Source organism: Pelecanus crispus, chromosome 6, assembly GCF_030463565.1.
Source record: "Pelecanus crispus isolate bPelCri1 chromosome 6, bPelCri1.pri, whole genome shotgun sequence".
Lineage (NCBI taxonomy): Eukaryota > Metazoa > Chordata > Aves > Pelecaniformes > Pelecanidae > Pelecanus > Pelecanus crispus.
Window position 1 is genome coordinate 2596145 of NC_134648.1, and position 27971 is coordinate 2624115.

Sequence of the window (27971 nt, forward strand, 5' to 3'; positions counted from 1 at the left end):
AGGGGATCCCTGGATCGGGGGGACCTGGGGGTAGGAGGATCCCTGGATCAATTCTGCCCGGGCGGGGGCTGCGCCCACGTCAGGGGGGTCCCTGACACGGGGGTGGCACCCCCGGCACCGGCCGGTCCCCAGGCAGGGCCGTGCCTGAGTTGGGGTGTCCCGGTGCGGGACAGTGCCCACGCCGGACTGTCCCCGTGCGAGGCCGGGTGGGGTGTCCCCGGGTGGGGGTGTCCCCGGGGGGGGGTGTCCCCGGGGGGGGTGTCCCTGTCCCCGTGCGGAGCACCCCGGGGCTACTTGTCGGTGAGGGAGAGGCGCAGGATGCGCTGGAGCTCCTCGTCTTCCTCGCGCCGCCGCCGTTCCCGCTCCTCCTGCTCCCGCTCCGACAGCGCCATGGCCAGCCGCAGCTGCTCCGCGAAGCTGCCGTAACCGGGGGGCACCGGGGGGCTGCCGCCGCCCGCCCCGGGGGGGGTCCCGGCTGCCGGGGGGTCGGCGCTGGGGCCGGCCTGCAGCAGCATGCTCTCCTGCAGCGCCCTGCGGGGACAGGCGCTGTGGCCACGCCCCCTCGCCGAGGCCCCGCCCACCTCACGCCGCAGGCCCCGCCCATCTGCTAGCCACGCCCACATCCGCGCTTAGCCCCCGCCCATGTTGCCCACACCCTCCAGTGAGGGGGAAGCCACGCCCCCCTAAACCAGGAAGCCCCGCCCATAACTCGGGAAGCCCTGTCCATAACCCAATAAGCCCCGCCCCAACATGGGAAGCCCCGCCCCAACCCAGTAAGCCCCTCCCCTAACCCAGTAAGACCGACCCCTAACTCAGGAAGCCCCGCCCCTAACCCAAGAAGCCCCTCCCCTAACTCAGGAAGCCCCACCCCAAACACAAGAAGCCCCACCCCAAACCAGTAAGCCCCTCCCCTAACCCAGTAAGACAGGCCCCTAAACCAAGAAGCCCCTCCCCTAACCCAAGAAGCCCCTCCCCTAACTCAGGAAGCCCCGCCCCAACCCAATAAGCCCCTCCCCCAACTCAGGAAGCCCTGCCCAACCCAATAAGCCCCGCCCCTAACCCAAGAAGCCCCTCCCCAACTCAGGAAGCCCCGCCCCAACCCAATAAGCCCCTCCCCCAACTCAGGAAGCCCCGCCCAATCCAATAAGCCCCGCCCCTAACCCAAGAAGCCCCTCCCCAACTCAGGAAGCCCCGCCCCAACCCAATAAGCCCCTCCCCTAAATCAGGAAGCCCCGCCCAACCCAATAAGCCCCTCCCCCAAATCAGGAAGCCCCGCCCAAACCCCGTAAGCCCCGCCCCTAACCCAAGAAGCCCCGCCCCCGGGCCACACCCCCAGGGCCCCCAGCCCCGCCCCTCTGCCACCTCTCGGGCCCCGCCTCGGCCCCGCCCCCAGGCCCACGCCCCGCCCCCTGTGGGCGGTGCCGTCTCATGCCCCGCCCCCCGTGGGCGGGGCCTCACCGCTCCAGCTGCAGCTCCTCGTCGTAGGGGGGGGGCTCGGCGCCGGGGCGCGTGTTGGTCAGCGCCTCCCAAATGGTCACCTGCGGGGGGGCGGGGCTGAGGGGCGGGGCCAAGGCGGGGGGGCGGGGCCTGTCCCGCAGGAGGGGCGGGGCCAGCCCGGGGCGGGGCCGGGGGGGTCCCACCTGGTCGGTCTCGGTGCCGGCGTCGAGCAGGCTCTGCTGGATGGCGAACTGCAGCAGGTCGTCGTCCTCGTCCCGCAGGGGCTCGCTGCGCCCCGCGCCCAGCACCGTGTACCCCGCCGGCACCTCGAACACCCCCCGCCTCCACCTCGCACGGGAAGGGCCAGCCTGCCGCGCCCACCGCCCGGGGGGGCACCCTGAGCGCCCCGCGGCACCCCGCGCCATCCCACAGCATCCCACGGCACCCCATGGCACCCCGCGCCATCCCACACCATCCCACGGCACCCTGCGCCATCCCACAGCATCCCATGGCACCCCGCGCCATCCCATGGCACCCCATGGCACCCTGTGCCATCCCACAGCATCCCATGGCATCCCACGGCATCCCACAGCACCCTGCGCCATCCCACAGCATCCCATGGCATCCCACGGCACCCCATGGCACCCTGCGCCATCCCACGGCACCCCATGGCATCCCACGGCATCCCACAGCACCCTGTGCCATCCCACGGCATCCCATGGCATCCCACGGCACCCTGCACCATCCCACGGCATCCCACGGCACCCTGCGCCATCCCACAGCATCCCATGGCATCCCATGGCACCCCGCGCCATCCCACGGCACCCCATGGCACCCCGCGCCATCCCACGGCACCCCAAGGCACCCTGCGCCATCCCATGGCACCCCATGGCATCCCACAGCACCCTGCGCCATCCCACAGCATCCCATGGCATCCCACGGCACCCCATGGCACCCCGCGCCATCCCATGGCACCCTGCGCCATCCCACAGCATCCCATGGCATCCCACGGCACCCCGTGCCATCCCACGGCACCCCATGGCACCCCGCGCCATCCCACACCATCCCACGGCACCCTGCGCCATCCCACAGCATCCCATGGCACCCCATGGCACCCCGCGCCATCCCATGGCACCCCATGGCACCCTGTGCCATCCCACAGCATCCCATGGCATCCCACGGCATCCCACAGCACCCTGCACCATCCCACAGCATCCCATGGCATCCCACGGCACCCCATGGCACCCCACGGCACCCCGTGCCATCCCACGGCACCCCATGGCATCCCATGGCACCCCGCGCCATCCCACGGCACCCCATGGCACCCTGCGCCATCCCACGGCACCCCATGGCACCCTGCGCCATCCCACGGCACCCCATGGCATCCCACGGCATCCCACAGCACCCTGCGCCATCCCACAGCATCCCATGGCATCCCACGGCACCCCATGGCACCCCGCGCCATCCCATGGCACCCTGCGCCATCCCACAGCATCCCATGGCATCCCACGGCACCCCGTGCCATCCCACGGCACCCCATGGCACCCCGCGCCATCCCACACCATCCCACGGCACCCTGCGCCATCCCACAGCATCCCATGGCACCCCATGGCACCCCCGCGCCATCCCATGGCACCCCATGGCACCCTGTGCCATCCCACAGCATCCCATGGCATCCCACGGCATCCCACAGCACCCTGCACCATCCCACAGCATCCCATGGCATCCCACGGCACCCCAAGGCACCCCACGGCACCCCGTGCCATCCCACGGCACCCCATGGCATCCCACGGCACCCCATGGCATCCCACGGCATCCCACAGCACCCCATGGCATCCCACGGCACCCCGCACCATCCCACACCATCCCACGGCACCCTGCGCCATCCCACAGCATCCCATGGCATCCCATGGCACCCCGCGCCATCCCACGGCACCCCATGGCACCCTGCGCCATCCCACAGCATCCCATGGCATCCCACAGCACCCTGCGCCATCCCACAGCATCCCATGGCATCCCACGGCACCCCATGGCACCCCCGCGCCATCCCATGGCACCCTGCGCCATCCCACAGCATCCCATGGCATCCCACGGCACCCCGTGCCATCCCACGGCACCCCATGGCACCCCGCGCCATCCCACACCATCCCACGGCACCCTGCGCCATCCCACAGCATCCCATGGCACCCCATGGCACCCCGCGCCATCCCATGGCACCCCATGGCACCCTGTGCCATCCCACAGCATCCCATGGCATCCCACGGCATCCCACAGCACCCTGCACCATCCCACAGCATCCCATGACATCCCACGGCACGCCATGGCACCCCACGGCACCCCGTGCCATCCCACGGCACCCCATGGCATCCCACGGCACCCTGCGGCATCCCACGGCTCCTCACAGTACCCCAGAACACCCCACAGCATCCCACGGCACCCCATGGCACCCTGTGCCCACAGCATCCCACGGCATCCCACAGCACCCTGCGGTGTCCCACGGCACCCCGCAGTACCCCAGAACACCCCACAGCACCCCAAGGCAACCTGTGCCCACAGCACCACATGGCACCCCATGGCATCCCACGGCACCCTGCGGCACCCCAGAACACCCCATGGCATCCCATGGCACCCCAGAACACCCCACAGCATCCCACGGCACCATGCGGCACCCCATGGCATCCCACGGCGTCCCACGGCACCCTGCAGCGTCCCACGGCACCTCACAGTACCCCAGAACACCCCACAGCATCCCACAGCACCCTGCGCCCAGGGCACCCTGCGGCATCCCCCGGCACCCAGAGCATGCTATGGCACCCCACAGCATCCTGCAGCACCCTGCGCCCACAGCACCCCATGGCATCCCAGAGCACCCCACAGCATCCCATGACACCCCACAGCACCCCATGGCATCCCACAGCACCCCAGAGCATCCCACGACACCCCACAGCACCCCATGGCATCCCACAGCACCCCAGAGCATCCCACGACACCCCACAGCACCCCATGGCATCCCACAGCACCCCATGGCATCCCACGACACCCCACAGCACCCCATGGCATCCTACAGCACCCCAGAGCATCCCATGACACCCCACAGCACCCCATGGCATCCCACAGCACCCCAGAGCATCCCATGACACCCCACAGCACCCCACGCCATCCCACGGTGTCCCACAGCACCCTGCACCCATGGCACCCTGTGGTGTCCCACGCCATCCCACGGCACCCCAGAGCACCCCACGGCACCCCACAGCACCCCATGGTACTCCATGGCATCCCACAGCATCCCACAGCACCCCACGGCACCCCGTGGCATCCCATAGCATCCCACGGCACCCCAGAGCACCCTGCGCCCACAGCAGCCCACAGCATCCCACGGCACCCTGCACCCACGGCACCCCACGGCACCCTGCGACCACGGGTACCCCGTGCCACCAATCACCCCACCGCACCCTGCACCCACCCACGGCCACGCCACCCTGCGCCCACGGAAGGCCCACGGGCCCTGCCACCCCCCAGCCCTGGCCCCACAGCACCCATCGCCCCGTGCCCACGGGCAGCCCGGTGGCACCCACCCCCCCGCGCCCAGGCACCCGGCAGCACCCAACGCCCAGCGATCCCCCCCAGTGCCCAGCACCCACAGACCCCTGGCATCACCCGTAACCCCCCCGGAGACCCCCAGCCGTGGGGCACCCCCCACCCCACGGCATCCCCCCGGCCACACGTGCCCCCGGGGCCCCCCGGCTCACCTCTGGGGCTGGGGGGCTGGGTGCCGGGGGGGCTGGGTGCCGGGGGGGTGGGCAGGGGCGCACACCCCGCACGGAGCCCAGCGGCTGGTCGCACCCGCAGAGGTTGCTGAAGGTGATGCGGGCGTTGAGCACGTGGAAGAGGGGGATCTCTGGGGGTACAGGGGTCAGTGCCCCGCCCTGGGATAGCCCCCGCCCCTGCCACACCCCTGCCACGCCCCGCCACGCCCTCACCGATCTTGACGGGGAAGCCGGGAGGCAGCTTGAGGGTGATGAAGTCGCGCAGCTTGGCGAAGTGGGCGTTGGAGATGGCCATGAGGTCGATGATGGGCGTCACCTGCTCCGCCAGCGACAGCGGGTGCTGCTCGCACAGCCACAGCGTCGCCTTGAACCTGCCCGGGGCAGCGGCGTCGGCACGGGCGCCCCACCGGCGCCACGGCCACGGGGACCCCGTCATCGCCCGCGTGGGGCCTGACACCCACTGCCACGTCCCCTGGGACCCCATCGCCACCTCTGTGGGTCCCAAAACCCAGTGCCATGTCCCCGGGGACCCCGTCACCACCTACACAGGTGCCCTGCCACTCTGGTGCCATATCCCAGGGACCCCGTCACCACCCCCGTGGGGCCTGACACCCACTGCCACATCCCCTGTGACCCCAACGCCACCCCTGTGCGTCCTGACACCCACTGCCACGTCCTCTGGGACCCCCGCGCCACCCCCGTGGGTCCTGACACCCAGTGCCACGTCCCCTGGGACCCCCTCACTACCCCTGTGCATCCTGACACCCCAGTGCCACGTCCCCTGGGACCCCATCGCCACCCCCCGTGGGTCCCAACACCCAGTGCCACGTCCCCTGGGACCCCCTCACTACCCCTGTGCATCCTGACACCCAGTGCCACGTCCTCTGGGACCCCATCGCCACCCCCCATGGGTCCTGACACCCAGTGCCACGTCCCCTGGGACCCCCTCACTACCCCTGTGCATCCTGACACCCAGTGCCACGTCCTCTGGGACCCCATCGCCACCCCCCGTGGGTCCCAACACCCAGTGCCACGTCCCCTGGGACCCCCTCACTACCCCTGTGCATCCTGACACCCAGTGCCACGTCCCCTGGGACCCCATCGCCACCCCCCGTGGGTCCCGACACCCAGTGCCACGTCCCCTGGGACCCCCTCACTACCCCTGTGCATCCTGACACCCAGTGCCACGTCCTCTGGGACCCCATCGCCACCCCCGTGGGTCCCGACACCCAGTGCCACGTCCCCTGGGACCCCCCTCACTACCCCTGTGCATCCTGACACCCAGTGCCACGTCCCCTGGGACCCCATCGCCACCCCCCGTGGGTCCCGACACCCAGTGCCACGTCCCCTGGGACCCCCTCACTACCCCTGTGCATCCTGACACCCAGTGCCACGTCCCCTGGGACCCATCGCCACCCCCCATGGGTCCTGAAGACCCAGTGCCATTTCCCCTGGGACCCTGTCATCACCCCCGTGGGTCCCGACACCCAGTGCCACATCCCCTGGGACTCCGTCACCACCTCCATGGGTCCCGACGCCCAGTGCCACGTCCCCAGGACTGTGTCACCACCTACACAGGTGCCCTGCCACCCCGGTGCCACATCCCAGGGATGCCGTCACCACCCCTGTGGGTCCCAAAACCCAATGCCATGTCCCCGGGGACCCCGTCACCACCCCCGTGGGTCCCGACACCCAGTGCCACGTCCCCTGGGACCCCCCTCGCCACTCCCGTGGGTCCTGAAGACCCAGTGCCATTTCCCCTGGGACCCTGTCATCACCCCCGTGGGTCCCGACACCCAGTACCACATCCCCTGGGACCCTGTCACCACCCCCGTGGGTCCTGACACCCAGTGTCACGTCCCCGGGGACCCTGTCACCACCCCCAGGGGTCCCAAAACCCAGTGCCAAGTCTCCATGGAACCCGTCACCACCGCTGTGGGTTCTGACACCCAGTGCCACGTCCCCGGGGACCCCATCACCACCCCCAGGGGTCCCAAAAACCCAGTGCCAAGTCTCCATGGAACCCGTCACCACCCCCAGGGGTCCCAAAACCCAGTGCCACGTCCCCTGGGACCCCATCACCACCCCCATGGGTCCCTACCTCTGGTGCCACGTCCCTGGGGACCCCATCACCACCCCCAGGGGTCCCAAAACCCAGTGCCAAGTCTCCAGGGACCCCGTCACCACCCCCAGGGGTCCCAAAACCCAGTGCCACGTCCCCTGGGACCCCATCACCACCCCCATGGGTTCTGACACCCAGTGCCACGTCCCCTGGGACCCCATCACCACCCCCAGGGGTCCCTACCTCTGGTGCCACGTCCCTGGGGACCCCATCACCACCCCCAGGGGTCCCAAAACCCAGTGCCAAGTCTCCAGGGACCCCGTCACCACCCCCAGGGGTCCCAAAACCCAGTGCCACGTCCCCTGGGACCCCATCACCACCCCCATGGGTCCCTACCTCTGGTGCCACGTCCCTGGGGACCCCATCACCACCTCCATGGGTCCCGACACCCAGTGCCACGTCCCCGGGGACCCCGTCACCACCCCCAGGGGTCCCAAAACCCAGTGCCAAGTCTCCAGGGACCCCGTCACCACCCCCAGGGGTCCCAAAACCCAGTGCCAAGTCTCCATGGAACCCGTCACCACCGCTGTGGGTTCTGACACCCAGTGCCATGTCCCCGGGGACCCCATCACCACCCCCAGGGGTCCCAAAACCCAGTGCCAAGTCTCCATGGAACCTGTCACCACCCCCAGGGGTCCCAAAACCCAGTGCCACGTCCCCTGGGACCCCATCACCACCCCCATGGGTCCCTACCCCTGGTGCCACGTCCCTGGGGACCCCATCACCACCTCCATGGGTCCCGACACCCAGTGCCACGTCCCCGGGGACCCCGTCACCACCCCCAGGGGTCCCAAAACCCAGTGCCAAGTCTCCAGGGACCCCGTCACCACCCCCAGGGGTCCCAAAACCCAGTGCCAAGTCTCCATGGAACCCGTCACCACCGCTGTGGGTTCTGACACCCAGTGCCACGTCCCTGGGGACCCCATCACCACCCCCAGGGGTCCCAAAACCCAGTGCCAAGTCTCCAGGGACCCCGTCACCACCCCCAGGGGTCCCAAAACCCAGTGCCACGTCCCCTGGGACCCCATCACCACCCCCATGGGTCCCTACCTCTGGTGCCACGTCCCTGGGGACCCCATCACCACCCCCAGGGGTCCCAAAACCCAGTGCCAAGTCTCCAGGGACCCCGTCACCACCCCCAGGGGTCCCAAAACCCAGTGCCAAGTCTCCAGGGACCCCGTCACCACCCCCAGGGGTCCCAAAACCCAGTGCCACGTCCCCTGGGACCCCATCACCACCCCCATGGGTCCCTACCTCTGGTGCCACGTCCCTGGGGACCCCATCACCACCTCCATGGGTCCCGACACCCAGTGCCACGTCCCCGGGGACCCCGTCACCACCCCCCAGGGGTCCCAGAACCCAGTGCCACGTCCCCTGGGACCCCATCACCACCCCCATGGGTCCCTACCTCTGGTGCCACGTCCCTGGGGACCCCATCACCACCTCCATGGGTCCCGACACCCAGTGCCACGTCCCCGGGGACCCCGTCACCACCCCCAGGGGTCCCAAAACCCAGTGCCAAGTCTCCAGGGACCCCCGTCACCACCCCCAGGGGTCCCAAAACCCAGTGCCACGTCCCCTGGGACCCCATCACCACCCCCATGGGTCCCTACCTCTGGTGCCACGTCCCTGGGGACCCCATCACCACCCCCGTGGGTTCTGACACCCAGTGCCACATCCCCTGGGACCCCGTCACCACCCCCAGGGGTCCCAAAACCCAGTGCCAAGTCTCCATGGAACCTGTCACCACCCCCAGGGGTCCCAAAACCCAGTGCCACGTCCCCTGGGACCCCATCACCACCCCCATGGGTCCCTACCTCTGGTGCCACGTCCCTGGGGACCCCATCGCCACCCCCCGTGGGTCCCGACACCCAGTGCCACGTCCCCTGGGACCCCCTCACTACCCCTGTGCATCCTGACACCCAGTGCCACGTCCTCTGGGACCCCATCGCCACCCCCGTGGGTCCCGACACCCAGTGCCACGTCCCCTGGGACCCCCTCACTACCCCTGTGCATCCTGACACCCAGTGCCACGTCCCCTGGGACCCCATCGCCACCCCCCGTGGGTCCCGACACCCAGTGCCACGTCCCCTGGGACCCCCCTCACTACCCCTGTGCATCCTGACACCCAGTGCCACGTCCCCTGGGACCCATCGCCACCCCCATGGGTCCTGAAGACCCAGTGCCATTTCCCCTGGGACCCTGTCATCACCCCCGTGGGTCCCGACACCCAGTGCCACATCCCCTGGGACTCCGTCACCACCTCCATGGGTCCCGACGCCCAGTGCCACGTCCCCAGGACTGTGTCACCACCTACACAGGTGCCCTGCCACCCCGGTGCCACATCCCAGGGACGCCGTCACCACCCCCGTGGGTCCCAAAACCCAATGCCATGTCCCCGGGGACCCCGTCACCACCCCCGTGGGTCCCGACACCCAGTGCCACGTCCCCTGGGACCCCCCTCGCCACTCCCGTGGGTCCTGAAGACCCAGTGCCATTTCCCCTGGGACCCTGTCATCACCCCCGTGGGTCCCGACACCCAGTACCACATCCCCTGGGACCCTGTCACCACCCCCGTGGGTCCTGACACCCAGTGTCACGTCCCCGGGGACCCTGTCACCACCCCCAGGGGTCCCAAAACCCAGTGCCAAGTCTCCATGGAACCCGTCACCACCGCTGTGGGTTCTGACACCCAGTGCCACGTCCCCGGGGACCCCATCACCACCCCCAGGGGTCCCAAAACCCAGTGCCAAGTCTCCATGGAACCCGTCACCACCCCCAGGGGTCCCAAAACCCAGTGCCACGTCCCCTGGGACCCCATCACCACCCCCATGGGTCCCTACCTCTGGTGCCACGTCCCTGGGGACCCCATCACCACCCCCAGGGGTCCCAAAACCCAGTGCCAAGTCTCCAGGGACCCCGTCACCACCCCCAGGGGTCCCAAAACCCAGTGCCACGTCCCCTGGGACCCCATCACCACCCCCATGGGTTCTGACACCCAGTGCCACGTCCCCTGGGACCCCCATCACCACCCCCAGGGGTCCCTACCTCTGGTGCCACGTCCCTGGGGACCCCATCACCACCCCCAGGGGTCCCAAAACCCAGTGCCAAGTCTCCAGGGACCCCGTCACCACCCCCAGGGGTCCCAAAACCCAGTGCCACGTCCCCTGGGACCCCATCACCACCCCCATGGGTCCCTACCTCTGGTGCCACGTCCCTGGGGACCCCATCACCACCTCCATGGGTCCCGACACCCAGTGCCACGTCCCCGGGGACCCCGTCACCACCCCCAGGGGTCCCAAAACCCAGTGCCAAGTCTCCAGGGACCCCGTCACCACCCCCAGGGGTCCCAAAACCCAGTGCCAAGTCTCCATGGAACCCGTCACCACCGCTGTGGGTTCTGACACCCAGTGCCATGTCCCCGGGGACCCCATCACCACCCCCAGGGGTCCCAAAACCCAGTGCCAAGTCTCCATGGAACCTGTCACCACCCCCAGGGGTCCCAAAACCCAGTGCCACGTCCCCTGGGACCCCATCACCACCCCCATGGGTCCCTACCCCTGGTGCCACGTCCCTGGGGACCCCATCACCACCTCCATGGGTCCCGACACCCAGTGCCACGTCCCCGGGGACCCCGTCACCACCCCCAGGGGTCCCCAAAACCCAGTGCCAAGTCTCCAGGGACCCCGTCACCACCCCCAGGGGTCCCAAAACCCAGTGCCAAGTCTCCATGGAACCCGTCACCACCGCTGTGGGTTCTGACACCCAGTGCCACGTCCCTGGGGACCCCATCACCACCCCCAGGGGTCCCAAAACCCAGTGCCAAGTCTCCAGGGACCCCGTCACCACCCCCAGGGGTCCCAAAACCCAGTGCCACGTCCCCTGGGACCCCATCACCACCCCCATGGGTCCCTACCTCTGGTGCCACGTCCCTGGGGACCCCATCACCACCCCCAGGGGTCCCAAAACCCAGTGCCAAGTCTCCAGGGACCCCGTCACCACCCCCAGGGGTCCCAAAACCCAGTGCCAAGTCTCCAGGGACCCCGTCACCACCCCCAGGGGTCCCAAAACCCAGTGCCACGTCCCCTGGGACCCCCATCACCACCCCCATGGGTCCCTACCTCTGGTGCCACGTCCCTGGGGACCCCATCACCACCTCCATGGGTCCCGACACCCAGTGCCACGTCCCCGGGGACCCCGTCACCACCCCCAGGGGTCCCAGAACCCAGTGCCACGTCCCCTGGGACCCCATCACCACCCCCATGGGTCCCTACCTCTGGTGCCACGTCCCTGGGGACCCCATCACCACCTCCATGGGTCCCGACACCCAGTGCCACGTCCCCGGGGACCCCGTCACCACCCCCAGGGGTCCCAAAACCCAGTGCCAAGTCTCCAGGGACCCCGTCACCACCCCCAGGGGTCCCAAAACCCAGTGCCACGTCCCCTGGGACCCCATCACCACCCCCATGGGTCCCTACCTCTGGTGCCACGTCCCTGGGGACCCCATCACCACCCCCGTGGGTTCTGACACCCAGTGCCACATCCCCTGGGACCCCGTCACCACCCCCAGGGGTCCCAAAACCCAGTGCCAAGTCTCCATGGAACCTGTCACCACCCCCCAGGGGTCCCAAAACCCAGTGCCACGTCCCCTGGGACCCCATCACCACCCCCATGGGTCCCTACCTCTGGTGCACGTCCCTGGGGACCCCATCGCCACCCCCCCGTGGGTCCCGACACCCAGTGCCACGTCCCCTGGGACCCCCTCACTACCCCTGTGCATCCTGACACCCAGTGCCACGTCCTCTGGGACCCCATCGCCACCCCCGTGGGTCCCGAACCCAGTGCCACGTCCCCTGGGGACCCCCTCACTACCCCTGTGCATCCTGACACCCAGTGCCACGTCCCCTGGGACCCCATCGCCACCCCCGTGGTCCCGACACCCAGTGCCACGTCCCCTGGGACCCCCTCACTACCCCTGTGCATCCTGACACCCGTGCCACGTCCCCTGGGACCCATCGCCACCCCCCATGGGTCCTGAAGACCCAGTGCCATTTCCCCTGGACCCTGTCATCACCCCCGTGGGTCCCGACACCCAGTGCCACATCCCCTGGGACTCCGTCACCACCTCCCATGGGTCCCGACGCCCAGTGCCACGTCCCCAGGACTGTGTCACCACCTACACAGGTGCCCCTGCCACCCCGGTGCCACATCCCAGGACGCCGTCACCACCCCCGTGGGTCCCAAAACCCAATGCCATGTCCCCGGGGACCCCGTCACCACCCCCGTGGGTCCCGACACCCCAGTGCCACGTCCCCTGGGACCCCCTCGCCACTCCCGTGGGTCCTGAAGACCCAGTGCCATTTCCCCTGGGACCCTGTCATCACCCCCGTGGGTCCCGACACCCAGTACCACATCCCCTGGGACCCTGTCACCACCCCCGTGGGTCCTGACACCCAGTGTCACGTCCCCGGGGACCCTGTCACCACCCCCAGGGGTCCCAAAACCCAGTGCCAAGTCTCCATGGAACCCGTCACCACCGCTGTGGGTTCTGACACCCAGTGCCACGTCCCCCCGGGGACCCCATCACCACCCCCAGGGTCCCAAAACCCAGTGCCAAGTCTCCAGGGACCCCGTCACCACCCCCCAGGGGTCCCAAAACCCAGTGCCACGTCCCCTGGGACCCCCATCACCACCCCCATGGGTCCCTACCTCTGGTGCCACGTCCCTGGGGACCCCCATCACCACCCCCAGGGGTCCCAAAACCCCAGTGCCAAGTCTCCAGGGACCCCGTCACCACCCCCAGGGGTCCCAAAACCCAGTGCCACGTCCCCTGGGACCCCCATCACCACCCCCATGGGTTCTGACACCCAGTGCCACGTCCCCTGGGACCCCATCACCACCCCCAGGGGTCCCTACCTCTGGTGCCACGTCCCTGGGGGACCCCATCACCACCCCCAGGGGTCCCAAAACCCAGTGCCAAGTCTCCAGGGACCCCCGTCACCACCCCCAGGGGTCCCAAAACCCAGTGCCACGTCCCCTGGGACCCCATCACCACCCCCATGGGTCCCTACCTCTGGTGCCACGTCCCCTGGGGACCCCATCACCCACCTCCATGGGTCCCGACACCCAGTGCCACGTCCCCGGGGACCCCCGTCACCACCCCCAGGGGGTCCCAAAACCCAGTGCCAAGTCTCCAGGGACCCCGTCACCACCCCCAGGGGTCCCAAAACCCAGTGCCAAGTCTCCATGGAACCCGTCACCACCGCTGTGGGTTCTGACACCCCAGTGCCATGTCCCCGGGGACCCCATCACCACCCCCCAGGGGTCCCAAAACCCAGTGCCAAGTCTCCATGGAACCTGTCACCACCCCCAGGGGTCCCAAAACCCAGTGCCACGTCCTGGGACCCCATCACCACCCCCATGGGTCCCTACCTCTGGTGCCACGTCCCTGGGGACCCCCATCACCACCCTCCATGGGGTCCCGACACCCAGTGCCACGTCCCCGGGGGACCCCGTCACCACCCCCCAGGGGTCCCAAAACCCAGTGCCAAGTCTCCAGGGACCCCGTCACCACCCCCAGGGGTCCCAAAACCCCAGTGCCACGTCCCCTGGGACCCCATCACCACCCCCATGGGTCCCTACCTCTGGTGCCACGTCCCTGGGGACCCCATCACCACCCCCGTGGGTTCTGACCACCCAGTGCCACATCCCCTGGACCCCCGTCACCACCCCCAGGGGTCCCAAAACCCAGTGCCAAGTCTCCATGGAACCTGTCACCACCCCCAGGGGTCCCAAAACCCAGTGCCACGTCCCCTGGGACCCCATCACCACCCCCATGGGTCCCTACCTCTGGTGCCACGTCCCTGGGACCCCATCGCCACCCCCGTGGGTCCCGACACCCAGTGCCACGTCCCCTGGGACCCCCTCACTACCCCTGTGCATCCTGACACCCAGTGCCACGTCCTCTGGGACCCCCATCGCCACCCCCCCGTGGGTCCCGACACCCCCAGTGCCACGTCCCCTGGGACCCCCTCACTACCCCTGTGCATCCTGACACCCAGTGCCACGTCCCTGGGACCCCATCGCCACCACCCGTGGTCCCCGACACCCAGTGCCACGTCCCCTGGGACCCCCTCACTACCCCCTGTGCATCCTGACACCCAGTGCCACGTCCCCTGGACCCATCGCCCCAGTGCCATTTCCCCTGGGACCCTGTCATCACCCCCCGTGGGTCCCGACACCCCAGTGCCACATCCCCTGGGACCTCCGTCACCACCTCCATGGGTCCCGACGCCCAGTGCCACGTCCCCAGGACTGTGTCACCACCTACACAGGTGCCCTGCCACCCCGGTGCCACATCCCAGGGACGCCGTCACCACCCCCGTGGGTCCCAAAACCCAATGCCATGTCCCCGGGGACCCCGTCACCACCCCCCGTGGTCCCGACACCCAGTGCCACGTCCCCTGGGACCCCCTCGCCACTCCCGTGGGTCCTGAAGACCCAGTGCCATTTCCCCTGGGACCCTGTCATCACCCCCGTGGGTCCCGACACCCAGTACCACATCCCCTGGGACCCTGTCACCACCCCCGTGGGTCCTGACACCCAGTGTCACGTCCCCGGGGACCCTGTCACCACCCCAGGGGTCCCAAAACCCAGTGCCAAGTCTCCATGGAACCCGTCACCACCGCTGTGGGTTCTGACACCCAGTGCCACGTCCCCGGGGACCCCATCACCACCCCCAGGGGTCCCAAAACCCAGTGCCAAGTCTCCATGGAACCCGTCACCACCCCCAGGGGTCCCAAAACCCAGTGGCCACGTCCCCTGGGACCCCCATCACCACCCCCATGGGTCCCTACCTCTGGTGCCACGTCCCTGGGGACCCCATCACCACCCCCAGGGGTCCCAAAACCCAGTGCCAAGTCTCCAGGGACCCCCGTCACCACCCCCAGGGGTCCCAAAACCCAGTGCCACGTCCCCTGGGACCCATCACCACCCCCATGGGTTCTGACACCCAGTGCCACGTCCCCTGGGACCCCCATCACCACCCCCAGGGGTCCCTACCTCTGGTGCCACGTCCCTGGGGACCCCATCACCACCCCCAGGGGTCCCAAAACCCAGTGCCAAGTCTCCAGGGACCCCGTCACCACCCCCAGGGGTCCCAAAACCCAGTGCCACGTCCCCTGGGACCCCATCACCACCCCCATGGGTCCCTACCTCTGGTGCCACGTCCCTGGGGACCCCATCACCACCTCCATGGGTCCCGACACCCAGTGCCACGTCCCCGGGGACCCCGTCACCACCCCCAGGGGTCCCAAAACCCAGTGCCAAGTCTCCAGGGACCCCGTCACCACCCCCAGGGGTCCCAAAACCCAGTGCCAAGTCTCCATGGAACCCGTCACCACCGCTGTGGGTTCTGACACCCAGTGCCATGTCCCCGGGGACCCCATCACCACCCCCAGGGGTCCCAAAACCCAGTGCCAAGTCTCCATGGAACCTGTCACCACCCCCAGGGGTCCCAAAACCCAGTGCCACGTCCCCTGGGACCCCATCACCACCCCCATGGGTCCCTACCTCTGGTGCCACGTCCCTGGGGACCCCATCACCACCTCCATGGGTCCCGACACCCAGTGCCACGTCCCCGGGGACCCCGTCACCACCCCCAGGGGTCCCAAAACCCAGTGCCAAGTCTCCAGGGACCCCGTCACCACCCCCAGGGGTCCCAAAACCCAGTGCCAAGTCTCCATGGAACCCGTCACCACCGCTGTGGGTTCTGACACCCAGTGCCACGTCCCTGGGGACCCCATCACCACCCCCAGGGGTCCCAAAACCCAGTGCCAAGTCTCCAGGGACCCCGTCACCACCCCCAGGGGTCCCAAAACCCAGTGCCACGTCCCCTGGGACCCCATCACCACCCCCATGGGTCCCTACCTCTGGTGCCACGTCCCCGGGGACCCCCGTCACCACCCCCAGGGGTCCCAAAACCCAGTGCCAAGTCTCCAGGGACCCCGTCACCACCCCCAGGGGTCCCAAAACCCAGTGCCACGTCCCCTGGGACCCCATCACCACCCCCATGGGTCCCTACCTCTGGTGCCACGTCCCTGGGGACCCCATCACCACCCCCGTGGGTTCTGACACCCAGTGCCACATCCCCTGGGACCCCCGTCACCACCCCCATGGGTCCCAACCCCCGGCGCCACGTCCTCGCCCTGCATCGGGTCCCCGCCGTGCCGGCACCGCGCCCCCGGGCCCCCGCCACCCCGGGGTGGTGGCCTCACCTCTGCACCTTGCTGGACATCTCGATGGGGCGCCCGATGTTGCGGGTCTCCAGGTCGAAGTGGGGGTCGAAGTACTCCTCGGGGGTGATGGCGGTGGGGTTGGTGGGGCTGGCGGCCTGCAGCACGGGCGCCTGCGGCGGCACCGGCACCGCTCAGCCCCGCCGCCGGGGACCCCCAGCACCGGGGTGGGTGCACCCCAGCCCCCGGGGGGGGGACCCCCCGCGCCCCGGCGCTCACCCCGTTGTGGGTGCCGTGCTGCTGCGCGATGCCCAGGAAGGAGTGGAAGGGTGTCTTGGAGCCTGGGTGGGGAGAGAGGGGAGGTGTGGGGTGCAGCGTGGGCAGGGGGCACGGCACCCCCACGGCTGCCCGCGCTGTCACGGCTCGCGCCCCGCGTGGGGTGCCACGCCGGACGGTGACACTCCACACAGTGCCCCATGCCTGACGGCTCACACCCAGCACCCACGGTGTCCCCAACCTGACAGGTCACAACCTGCCATGGGCCCCACGCCTGACGGGTCACACCCCACACGCTGTCCCACGCCTGATGGGTGACACCCCACATGCTGTCCCACGCCTGACAGGTGACACCCAGCACCCACGGTGTCCCACACCTGACGGGTCACACCCCACACACTGTCCCACGCCTGACAGGTCATACCCACCACCCACACTGTCCCACACCTGACGGGTCACACCCAGCACCCATGCTGTCCCACACCTGATGGGTCACACCCAGCACCCATGCTGTCCCACACCTGATGGGTCACACCCAGCACCCACGGTGTCCCACACCTGACAGGTGACACCCCACACAGTGTCCCACGCCTGACAGGTAACACCCAGCACCCACGGTGTCCCACTCCTGATGGGTCACACCCACATGCTGTCCCATGCCTGGCAGGTGACACCCACCACCCATGGTGTTCCACACCTTACAGGTGACACTCCACACGCTGTCCCACACCTGATGGGTCACACCCCACATGCCATCCCACACCTGACAGGTGACACCCAGTGTGTCCCACACCTGATGGGTCACACCCAGCACCCACGGTGTCTCACGCCTGACGGGTCACACCCAGCATCCATGCTGTCCCAAACCTGACAGGTCACAACTTGCCATGGGCCCCACGCCTCACGGGTCACACCCCACACCTGTGGGGCCCTACACCTGATGGGTCACACCCCCCACACTGTCCCACACATGGTGGTTCACACCCAGTGTCCACAGTGTCCCACACCTGACAGGTGACACCCGGTCTGTCCCACACCTGATGGGTCACACCCAGCACCCACGCTGTCCCACGCCTGACGGGTCACACCCCACACAGTGTCCCACCCAGCACCCACGGTGTCCCACACCTGACACGGTCACATCCAGCACCCACACTATCCCACCCCTGGCAGGTGACACCCAGTGTGTCCCACGCCTGACACGGTCACACCCCACATGTCGTCCCATGCCTGACAGGTGACAACCAGCACCCACGGTGTCCCACGCCTGACAGGTGACACCCACTGTGTCCCACGCCTGATGGGTCACACCCCACACAGTGTCCCACCCAGCACCCACGCTGTCCCACGCCTGACGAGTGACACCCAGCACACACGGTGTCCCACGCCTGACAGGTGACACCCAGTGTGTCCCACACCTGATGGGTCACACCCAGCACCCACGCTGTCCCACGCCTGACAGGTGACACCCAGCACCCACGCTGTCCCACGCCTGACAGCTGACACCCAGCACCCACAGTGTCCCATGCCTGACAGGTGACACCCAGCACCCATGCTGTCCCACGCCTGACAGCTGACACCCAGCACCCACAGTGTCCCATGCCTGACAGGTGACACCCAGCACCCACGCTGTCCCACGCCTGACAGGTGACACCCCCACACAGTGTCCCACCCAGCACCCATGCTGTCCCATGCCTGACAGGTGACACCCAGCACACACGCTGTCCCATGCCTGACAGGTGACACCCCACACAGTGTCCCACACCTGATGGGACACACCCAGCACCCCACGCTGTCCCACGCCTGACGGGTCACACCCCCACACAGTGTCCCACCCAGCACCCACGCTGTCCCACGCCTGACAGGTGACACCCAGCACCCACGGTGTCCCACGCCTGACGGGTCACACCCCACACAGTGTCCCACACCTGACAGGTGACACCCAGCACCCACGGTGTCCCACACCTGATGGGTCACACCCCACACAGTGTCCCACGCCTGACAGGTGACACCCAGCACACACGCTGTCCCATGCCTGACAGGTGACACCCCACACAGTGTCCCACACCTGATGGGACACACCCAGCACCCACGCTGTCCCACGCCTGACGGGTCACACCCCACACAGTGTCCCACGCCTGACAGGTGACACCCAGCACCCACGCTGTCCCACACCTGACGGGTCACACCCCACACAGTGTCCCACACCTGATGGGACACACCCAGCACCCATGCTGTCCCACGCCTGACGGGTCACACCCCACACAGTGTCCCACCCAGCACCCACGCTGTCCCACGCCTGACAGGTGAACACCCAGCACCCACGCTGTCCCACACCTGACGGGTCCACACCCCCACACAGTGTCCCACACCTGACAGGTGACACCCAGCACCCACGCTGTCCCACACCTGACGGGTCACACCCCACACAGTGTCCCACACCTGACAGGTGACACCCAGCACACACGCTGTCCCATGCCTGACAGGTGACACCCAGCACCCACGCTGTCCCACACCTGACGGGTCACACCCCACACAGTGTCCCACCCAGCACCCACGCTGTCCCACACCTGACGGGTCACACCCCACACAGTGTCCCACACCTGACGGGTCACACCCAGCACACACGCTGTCCCATGCCTGACAGGTGACACCCCACACAGTGTCCCACACCTGATGGGACACACCCAGCACCCACGCTGTCCCACACCTGACGGGTCACACCCCACACAGTGTCCCACGCCTGACAGGTGACACCCAGAATCCACGCTGTCCCACGCCTGACAGGTGACACCCCACACAGTGTCCCACACCTGACAGGTGACACCCAGCACCCACGCTGTCCCACGCCTGACGGGTCACACCCCACACAGTGTCCCACGCCTGACAGGTGACACCCAGCACCCACGCTGTCCCACGCCTGACGGGTCACACCCACACGCCCTCCCACGCCTGACACGGTCACACCCGCCACCCCACGTGCCACCCAACGCCTGACACGCCTCCCACGCAGGCTGGGGGCGGGCCTTGCACTAGGGGGCGGGCCTTGCACCAGGAGGGGGGGGGGGCGTGTCCCCACCCTGGACAGGCTCCCTGATTGGCTGACGGGGCTGTCACCTTTGCTGCGTGACTTGTCCTGGTCGGAGAGGTGCTCCGTCCTCGTCTTGGTGACCAGCTCCACGTTGCTGGCGCTGTACACCTGCCGGGGGACAGGATCGGTCCCCACCGCGCACCGGGAGGGGGTTCCCCCCTCCCCGTCCCCCTAGCCATGCCCACCTTGGCCTCGTAGCCGCTGACCACCTCCATCTTCTCCGAGCGCCAGCCCCAGATCCCGGATTTGTTCCTGGGGAGGCGTGGGGGGACAGGCGTCAGCCCCCCGCCGGGGGAGCCCCCCGCCCGCTCGCACAAGCGTCTCCTTCCCCTCCGCGGCCCCCTTCCCGCTCCCCCACCCCAAACCACGCCGGGGTCCGCCACGTTCCCCCGCCAGCCCCCCCCCCCCTCCCAGCGCCCTCGCCGGGGTGGCAGCCCACCGCTCGAAGGCGATGTTCCGGGTGTCGAGGTGCGTGGAGACGATGGGGGACGTCAGCCGCCCGGCCACGTGCTCCTCCGAGGGCTGCATGGCCGCCAGCAGCAGGTCGGGCTCGTGCAAGGCCAAGGCCAAGGTCTCCGTGTAGACCACCTGCTTGTCGTGGTCCACCTCCATCACCACCGCCCCTTCCTCTGTGCACGGGCACGGGGGTCAGCGCCCGCCGCCGCCCCCCCCCGGCACCCCCGACACCCCCCGGCCTGGTGGTCGCCGCCGCCCCCCCCCCGGCACCCCGGCACCCCGACACCCCCCGGCCTGGGGGTCGCCGCCGCCCCCCCTGGCACCCCCGACACCCCCCGGCCTGGTGGTCGCCGCCGCCCCCCCTGGCACCCCGACACCCCCCGGCCTGGGGGTCCCAACCCGCCCCGCCCCCCCCCGGCACCCCCGACACCCCCCGGCCTGGTGGTCGCCGCCGCCCCCCCCTGGCACCCCCGACACCCCCACGGCCTGGGGGTCGCCGCCGCCACCCCCCCCGGCACCCCGGCACCCCCCGGCCTGGGGGTCGCCGCCGCCCCCCCCGGCACCCCCGGCACCCCGACACCCCCCGGCCTGGGGGTCGCTGCATCTCAGGGGTAGCCAGGGAGGGGGGGGGGGGGGGCTTTGGGGGTTCCGCTGGGGAATTGGGGGACCCTGCAGGGAACCGATGTCCCTGGTACGGGTGGGGGCCGAGGCGGACCCCCGGCGCTGCCGGGAGGGGGAACTGGGGTCCCCAGAGGGTCCCTATAGGGGATGTGGGGTCCCTTATGGGGGAATATTTGTAGTGCAGGGGGTCTGGGGGGGATCCCCAGGGTCACTGGAGGGTCCCTGAGGGTATTTGGGGGTCCCTGATTGTATCTTGGGGGTCTCTGAGGATATTTGAGGGTCTCTGACGATATTTGGGGGTCCCTGAGGGTATTTGGGGGTCCTGAGGGTATTTCGGGGTCTCTAACGATATTTGAGGGTCTCTGACAATATTTGGGGGTCTCTGATGATATTTGAGGGTCCCTGAGGGTATTTGGGGGTCTCTGATGATATTTGAGGGTCCCTGATTGTATCTTGGGGTCCCTGAGGGTATTTGGGCATCTCTGAGGATATTTGAGGGTCTCTGACAATATTTGGGGGTCTCTGATGATATTTGAGGGTCCCTGAGGGTATTTGGGGGTCCCTGAGGGTATTTGGGGGTCTCTGATGATATTTGAGGGTCCCTGAGGGTATTTGAGGGTCTCTGACAATATTTGGGGGTCTCTGATGATATTTGAGGGTCCCTGATTGTATCTTGGGGTCCCTGAGGGTATTTGGGCGTCTCTGAGGATATTTGAGGGTCTCTGACAATATTTGGGGGTCTCTGATGATATTTGAGGGTCCCTGATGATATTTGGGGTTCCTGAGGGTATTTGGGGGTCCCTGATTGTATCTTGGGGTCCCTGAGGGTATTTGGGGGTCTCTGAGGATATTTGAGGGTCTCTGACAATATTTGGGGGTCTCTGACAATATTTGGGGGTCCCTGAGGGTATTTGGGGGTCTCTGATTGTATTTGAGGGTCCCTGAGGGTATCTGGGGGTCCCTGAGGGTATTTGGGGGTCTGTGACGATATTTGAGGGTCCCTGAGGGTATTTGGGGGTCTGTGATGATATTTGAGGGTCCCTGAGGGTATTTGGGGGGTCCCTGAGGGTATTTGGGGTCCCGGGGGTGTCCGGCGGGAGCTGACCTTCCCCCTTGAAGATGTAGCTGCGGCGGCCGCGCTGCCACGTCATGTGCTCGAAGCCCAGCAGCGTGGTGTCCACCCGCAGGCTCTCGCCCCGCTTCCAGACGCGGTAGACGTCGCTGGGGCAAACCTTGGAGACCAGCGGCACTGCGGGCACCCGCGCCCCGTCAGCGGCACGGCGACGGCGGGGGCACCCATCCGGCACCCGCAGGCCCCCCCCCCACCCCCCGGCTCCGCTCACCCCAGCTGGTGAACTCCCACTTCATCTCCACGTAGAAGTCGGATGCCTGGAAGAGATGAGGGGGGTGACGGAGCAGCCAGGGGATATGGCGGGGCTGGAGGAGTGGGGGGTCCCTGGGGAGATGGGGAGCGTTGGGGGCAGGGATGGGGGTCCCTACTGGGGTCCCGGGTGGGGATCAGGGTGAGCTGGGAGAGCGGGGTGTTGGGTGGGGGCACAGCAGGGAAGGATAAGCAGGGGGTCCCCGTGGAAAAAGCAGGATCGTGGAGGAGACGGGGGTCCTGGGGAGACTTGGGGGTCCTGGGGGAGACTTGGGGGGGTCCAGGGGCTCCCCTCTGCCCCCCCCCCCCCCCCCGACCCCCAGCCCGGTGGGACCCCAGTTGCTGGAGGGTGCCCACCCACCACCCGCTCATACCCGGCGCAGTTTGCTGAGCAGCTCCGGGATGCCGGCGAGCCGCCGCGTCGCCCGTTGGTAGTCGCGGTACTGGAGCACCAGCTGCACCATTTCGGGGTCCCCCGTGCTCACCGCCTCCTGTAGCACTGGGGCACGGGGCACCCTCAGCCGGGGCACCGCCAAGCACCCGCGCCCCCGCCCCGGTGCCCCGACGCGGCGGAGGAAGACCCCCGTGCCCGCGTACCCGTCCAGCCGTTGGCGTTCTCTCCGGCCCACGTTGGCGTTGTGCCGCAGCAGCACCCGCACCGACTCCAGGTGACCCAGCGACACGGCCAGCTCCAGCGGGGTCCGGCCCCGGGGGTCCGTCAGCTCCACGTCGTGCTGCGGGGACAGGCGGGGTCACCCCCGCCAGCCTGGGGTGCCCCGGCCACCCCCCGGTGCCCCCCGGTCCGGCACAGCCCCCGGCCCCGCCCTGGCACCCCGGGGCTGCGCCCCAGCCCCCCGGCCCCCTCCGGTCCCCAGCCCCTGCACCCATTCCTGGCCCCCCAGGGTACCCGTGCCCAGTGCCCCCAGTGCCCCCAGTGACCCCGTGCTCCCATCCCCGCACCCCCCGTGCCCCATCCCCGCACCCCCCATGCTCCCATCCCAGCACCCCCCATGCTCCCATCCCAGCACCCCCCGTGCCCCATCCCAGTGTCCCCCGTGCCCCATCCCCGCACCCCCCCGTGCTCCCATCCCAGTGTCCCCCGTGCCCCATCCCCGCACCCCCCGTGCTCCCATCCCAGCACCCCTGTGCCCATCCCTGCACCCCCCGTGCTCCCATCCCAGCACCACCCCCGTGCCCCCATCCCCGCACCCCCCATGCTCCCATCCCAGCACCCCCCATGCTCCCATCCCAGCACCCCCCCGTGCCCCATCCCAGTGTCCCCCGTGCCCCATCCCCGCACCCCCCGTGCTCCCATCCCAGTGTCCCCCGTGCCCCATCCCCGCACCCCCCGTGCTCCCATCCCAGCACCCCTGTGCCCCATCCCTGCACCCCCCGTGCTCCCATCCCCGCACCCCCCGTGCCCCATCCCCGCACCCCCCGTGCTCCCATCCCAGCGCCCCCCGTGCCCCATCCCTGCACCCCCCGTGCTCCCATCCCCGCACCCCCCGTGCCCCATCCCAGCGCCCCCCGTGCCCCATCCCAGCGCCCCCCGTGCCCCCCATCCCTGCACCCCCCGTGCTCCCATCCCCGCACCCCCCGTGCCCCATCCCAGCGCCCCCCGTGCCCCATCCCTGCACCCCCCGTGCTCCATCCCAAGCGCCCCCCGTGCCCCATCCCTGCACCCCCCGTGCTCCCATCCCCGCACCCCCCGTGCCCCATCCCCGCACCCCCCGTGCCCCATCCCTGCACCCCCCGTGCCCCATCCCTGCACCCCCCGTGCTCCCATCCCCGCACCCCCCGTGCCCCATCCCAGTGTCCCCCGTGCCCCATCCCCGCACCCCCCGTGCTCCCATCCAGTGTCCCCCGTGCCCCATCCCCGCACCCCCCCGTGCTCCCATCCCAGCACCCCTGTGCCCCATCCCTGCACCCCCCGTGCTCCCATCCCCGCACCCCCCCGTGCCCCATCCCCGCACCCCCCATGCTCCCATCCCCGCACCCCCCGTGCCCCATCCCCGCACCCCCCGTGCCCCATCCCAGCGCCCCCCGTGCCCCATCCCTGCACCCCCCCGTGCTCCCATCCCAGCGCCCCCGTGCCCCATCCCTGCACCCCCCGTGCTCCCATCCTGCACCCCCCGTGCCCCATCCCAGCACCCCCCGTGCTCCCATCCCTGCACCCCCCGTGCCCCATCCCCGCACCCCCCCGTGCTCCCATCCCAGCACCCCTGTGCTCCATCCCCGCACCCCCCGTGCTCCCATCCCAGTGTCCCCCGTGCCCCATCCCCGCACCCCCCGTGCTCCCATCCCTGCACCCCCCGTGCCCCATCCCAGCACCCCCCGTGCCCCATCCCTGCACCCCCGTGCTCCCATCCCCGCACCCCCCGTGCCCCATCCCAGTGTCCCCCGTGCCCCATCCCCGCACCCCCCGTGCTCCCATCCCAGCGCCCCCCGTGCCCCATCCCTGCACCCCCCGTGCTCCCATCCCCGCACCCCCCCGTGCCCCATCCCCGCACCCCCCGTGCCCCATCCCAGCGCCCCCCCGTGCCCCATCCCTGCACCCCCCGTGCTCCCATCCCAGCGCCCCCCCGTGCCCCATCCCTGCACCCCCCGTGCTCCCATCCCTGCACCCCCCGTGCCCCATCCCAGCACCCCCCGTGCTCCCATCCCTGCACCCCCCGTGCCCCATCCCCGCACCCCCCGTGCTCCCATCCCAGCACCCCTGTGCTCCATCCCCGCACCCCCCGTGCTCCCATCCCAGTGTCCCCCGTGCCCCATCCCCGCACCCCCCGTGCTCCCATCCCTGCACCCCCCGTGCCCCATCCCAGCACCCCCCGTGCCCCATCCCTGCACCCCCCCGTGCTCCCATCCCCGCACCCCCCGTGCCCCATCCCAGTGTCCCCCGTGCCCCATCCCCGCACCCCCCGTGCTCCCATCCCAGCGCCCCCCGTGCCCCATCCCTGCACCCCCCGTGCTCCCATCCCCGCACCCCCCGTGCCCCATCCCCGCACCCCCCGTGCCCCATCCCAGCGCCCCCCGTGCCCCATCCCTGCACCCCCCGTGCTCCCATCCCAGCGCCCCCCGTGCCCCATCCCTGCACCCCCCGTGCTCCCATCCCTGCACCCCCCGTGCCCCATCCCAGCGCCCCCCGTGCCCCATCCCTGCACCCCCCGTGCTCCCATCCCCGCACCCCCCGTGCCCCATCCCAGTGTCCCCCGTGCCCCATCCCCGCACCCCCCATGCTCCCATCCCAGCGCCCCCCGTGCCCCATCCCTGCACCCCCCGTGCTCCCATCCCTGCACCCCCCGTGCTCCCATCCCCGCACCCCCCGTGCTCCCATCCCAGCACCCCCCTGTGCCCCATCCCCGCACCCCCCATGTTCCCATCCCCACACCCCCCGTGGTCCCAGGCCCAGTGCCCCCAGTGTCCTCCCAGTTCCCCTCTATCTCCAGTGCTCCCAGTCCCTTTTAATCCCAGTAGCCCTGTCCCAGTGCCACCACAGTCCCCCTCAGCGCTCCCAGTGCCCCCAGTTTCCCAGTGCCCCCGGCCCCCTGTGCCCCAGTACCGTGGGGCCCCCGGTCTCCCTGTGCCTCCCACCCCAGTGCTCCCAGTTGCTTCCAGGCCCCTGGTGCTGCAGTCCCCTGGCATCCCAGTGTCCGCAGTCCTCCCAGTGCCCCCAGTCTCCCCAGTGCTCCCAGTTCCCCGAGTCCCCCCCAGCCTCCCATGCCCCCAGCATTCCCCGGTGCTCCCAGTCCTGCCCAGTGCTCCCAGGCACGTCCAGTGCTCCCAGTGCCACCAGTTCTCCCAGTCGTCCCAGTTCCCATTGCCCCCAGCCTCCGCTAGTGCTCCCAGTCCCCCCCAGTGCTCCCAGTTCCCCCCAGTGCTCCTGCTCCCCACCAGTGCTCCTGGTCCCTGAGCCCCCAGTCCTCCCAGTGCCCCCAGTGCTCCCAGTCCCCCCCAGTGCTTCCGTTCCACCCCAGTGCTCCCAGTGCTCCTGGTACTCCCAGTGCTCCTGGTGCTCCCAGTCCCCCCCAGCGCTCCCGCTCCCCCCCAGTGCTCCCGCTCCCCCCCCCGTGCCCCCAGTACTCCCAGTCTCCCCCAGTGCTCCTGCTCCCCCCCCAGTGCTCCCAGTGCTCCCAGTCCCCCCCAGTGCCCCCAGTACTCCCAATCTCCCCCAGCGCTCCCAGTGCCCCCCAGCACTCCCACTCCACCCCAGTGCTCCCAGTGCTCCCAGTCCCCAAAAGCGCTCCCAGTCTCCCCCAGCGCTCCCAGTGCCCCCCAGCACTCCTGCTCCCCCCCAGTGCTCCCAGTCCCTGAGCCCCCAGTGCTTCCAGTGCTCCCAGTCCCCCCCACTGCCCCCGGTACTCCCAGTCTCCCCCAGTGCTCCCAGTGCCCCCCAGCACTCCTGCTCCCCCCCAGTGCTCCCAGTCCCTGAGCCCCCAGTGTTCCCAGTGCTCCCAGTCCTCCCGGTACTCCCAGTCTCCCCCCAGCACTCCCAGTGCCCCCCAGCGCTCCCGCTCCCCCCCAGTGCTCCCAGTGCTCCCAGTCCCCCTGGTACTCCCAGTCTCCCCCAGTGCTCCCAGTGCCCCCCAGCACTCCCGCTCCCCCCCAGCGCTCCCAGTCCCTCAGCCCCCAATGCTCCCAGTGCTCCCAGTCCCCAAAAGCGCTCCCAGTCTCCCCCAGCACTCCCAGTCCCCCCCAGCACTCCTGCTCCCCCCCAGTGCTCCCAGTGCTCCCAGTCCCTGAGCTCCCAGTGCTCCCAGTCCCCCCCACTGCCCCCGGTACTCCCAGTCTCCCCCAGTGCTCCCAGTGCCCCCCAGCACTCCCGCTCCCCCCCAGCACTCCCAGTGCTCCCAGTCCCCCCCAGTGCCCCCAGTACTCCCAGGCTCCCCCAGCGCTCCCAGTGCCCCCCAGCGCTCCCGCTCCCCCCCAGTGCTCCCAGTCCCTGAGCCCCCAGTGCTCCCAGTCCCCCCCAGTGCCCCCAGTACTCCCAGTCTCCCCCAGCGCTCCCAGTGCCCCCCAGCACTCCCGCTCCCCCCCAGTGCTCCCAGTCCCTGAGCCCCCAGTGCTCCCAGTGCTCCCAGTCCCCCCCAGTGCCCCCAGTACTCCCAGTCTCCCCCAGCGCTCCCAGTCCCTGAGCCCCCAGTGTTCCCAGTGCTCCCAGTCCTCCCAGTCTCCCCCAGCGCTCCCAGTGCCCCCCAGCGCTCCCGCTCCCCCCCAGCGCTCCCAGTGCTCCCAGTCCCCCCCCGTTCTCCCCGCCCCCCCCCCGCCCCCCCCCCGCCCTTGCTCCCGCCGCCCCCGCTGCGCTCCCACCCCGGTCCCCCGCCCCGCAGCTCCCGGTGCCGGGCTCCCGGCCCCGCTGCCCGCCGCTGGCGGGGGGCTGCGGGTGCCCCCCGCCGTGCCCGGTGCCGGTGCCGGTGCCGGCGCCCACCGTGCCGGAGCGCAGGGCGCTGTCCAGCGCCTGGTGCCGGTTGTGCCAGACCAGGCGGTGCAGCGGGAAGGTGTCGGCGGGCCGGGCCATCCCGCCACCATGTCCCCGGGGCCGCGCCGGGCAGCGCGCGGGCGGACGGGCCGCAGCGCCGGGCCTGCCCGC

General features: G+C 69.8%; 1 protein-coding gene across 1 annotated transcript; it reads right to left on the reverse strand.

The window, feature by feature from the left end:
* Positions 1 to 290: 290 nt before the first annotated feature.
* On the reverse strand, positions 291 to 27899 carry ANKRD13D (ankyrin repeat domain 13D). The gene is given in 18 exon segments (XM_075712570.1): positions 291 to 531; positions 1459 to 1538; positions 1641 to 1775; positions 1777 to 1816; positions 5214 to 5251; positions 5253 to 5335; positions 5418 to 5575; positions 16602 to 16732; positions 16839 to 16900; positions 19953 to 20034; positions 20112 to 20178; positions 20366 to 20555; positions 22109 to 22252; positions 22347 to 22392; positions 22759 to 22883; positions 22982 to 23003; positions 23005 to 23118; positions 27810 to 27899. Coding segments are annotated over 18 exon segments (1848 nt in total).
* Positions 27900 to 27971: the final 72 nt, after the last annotated feature.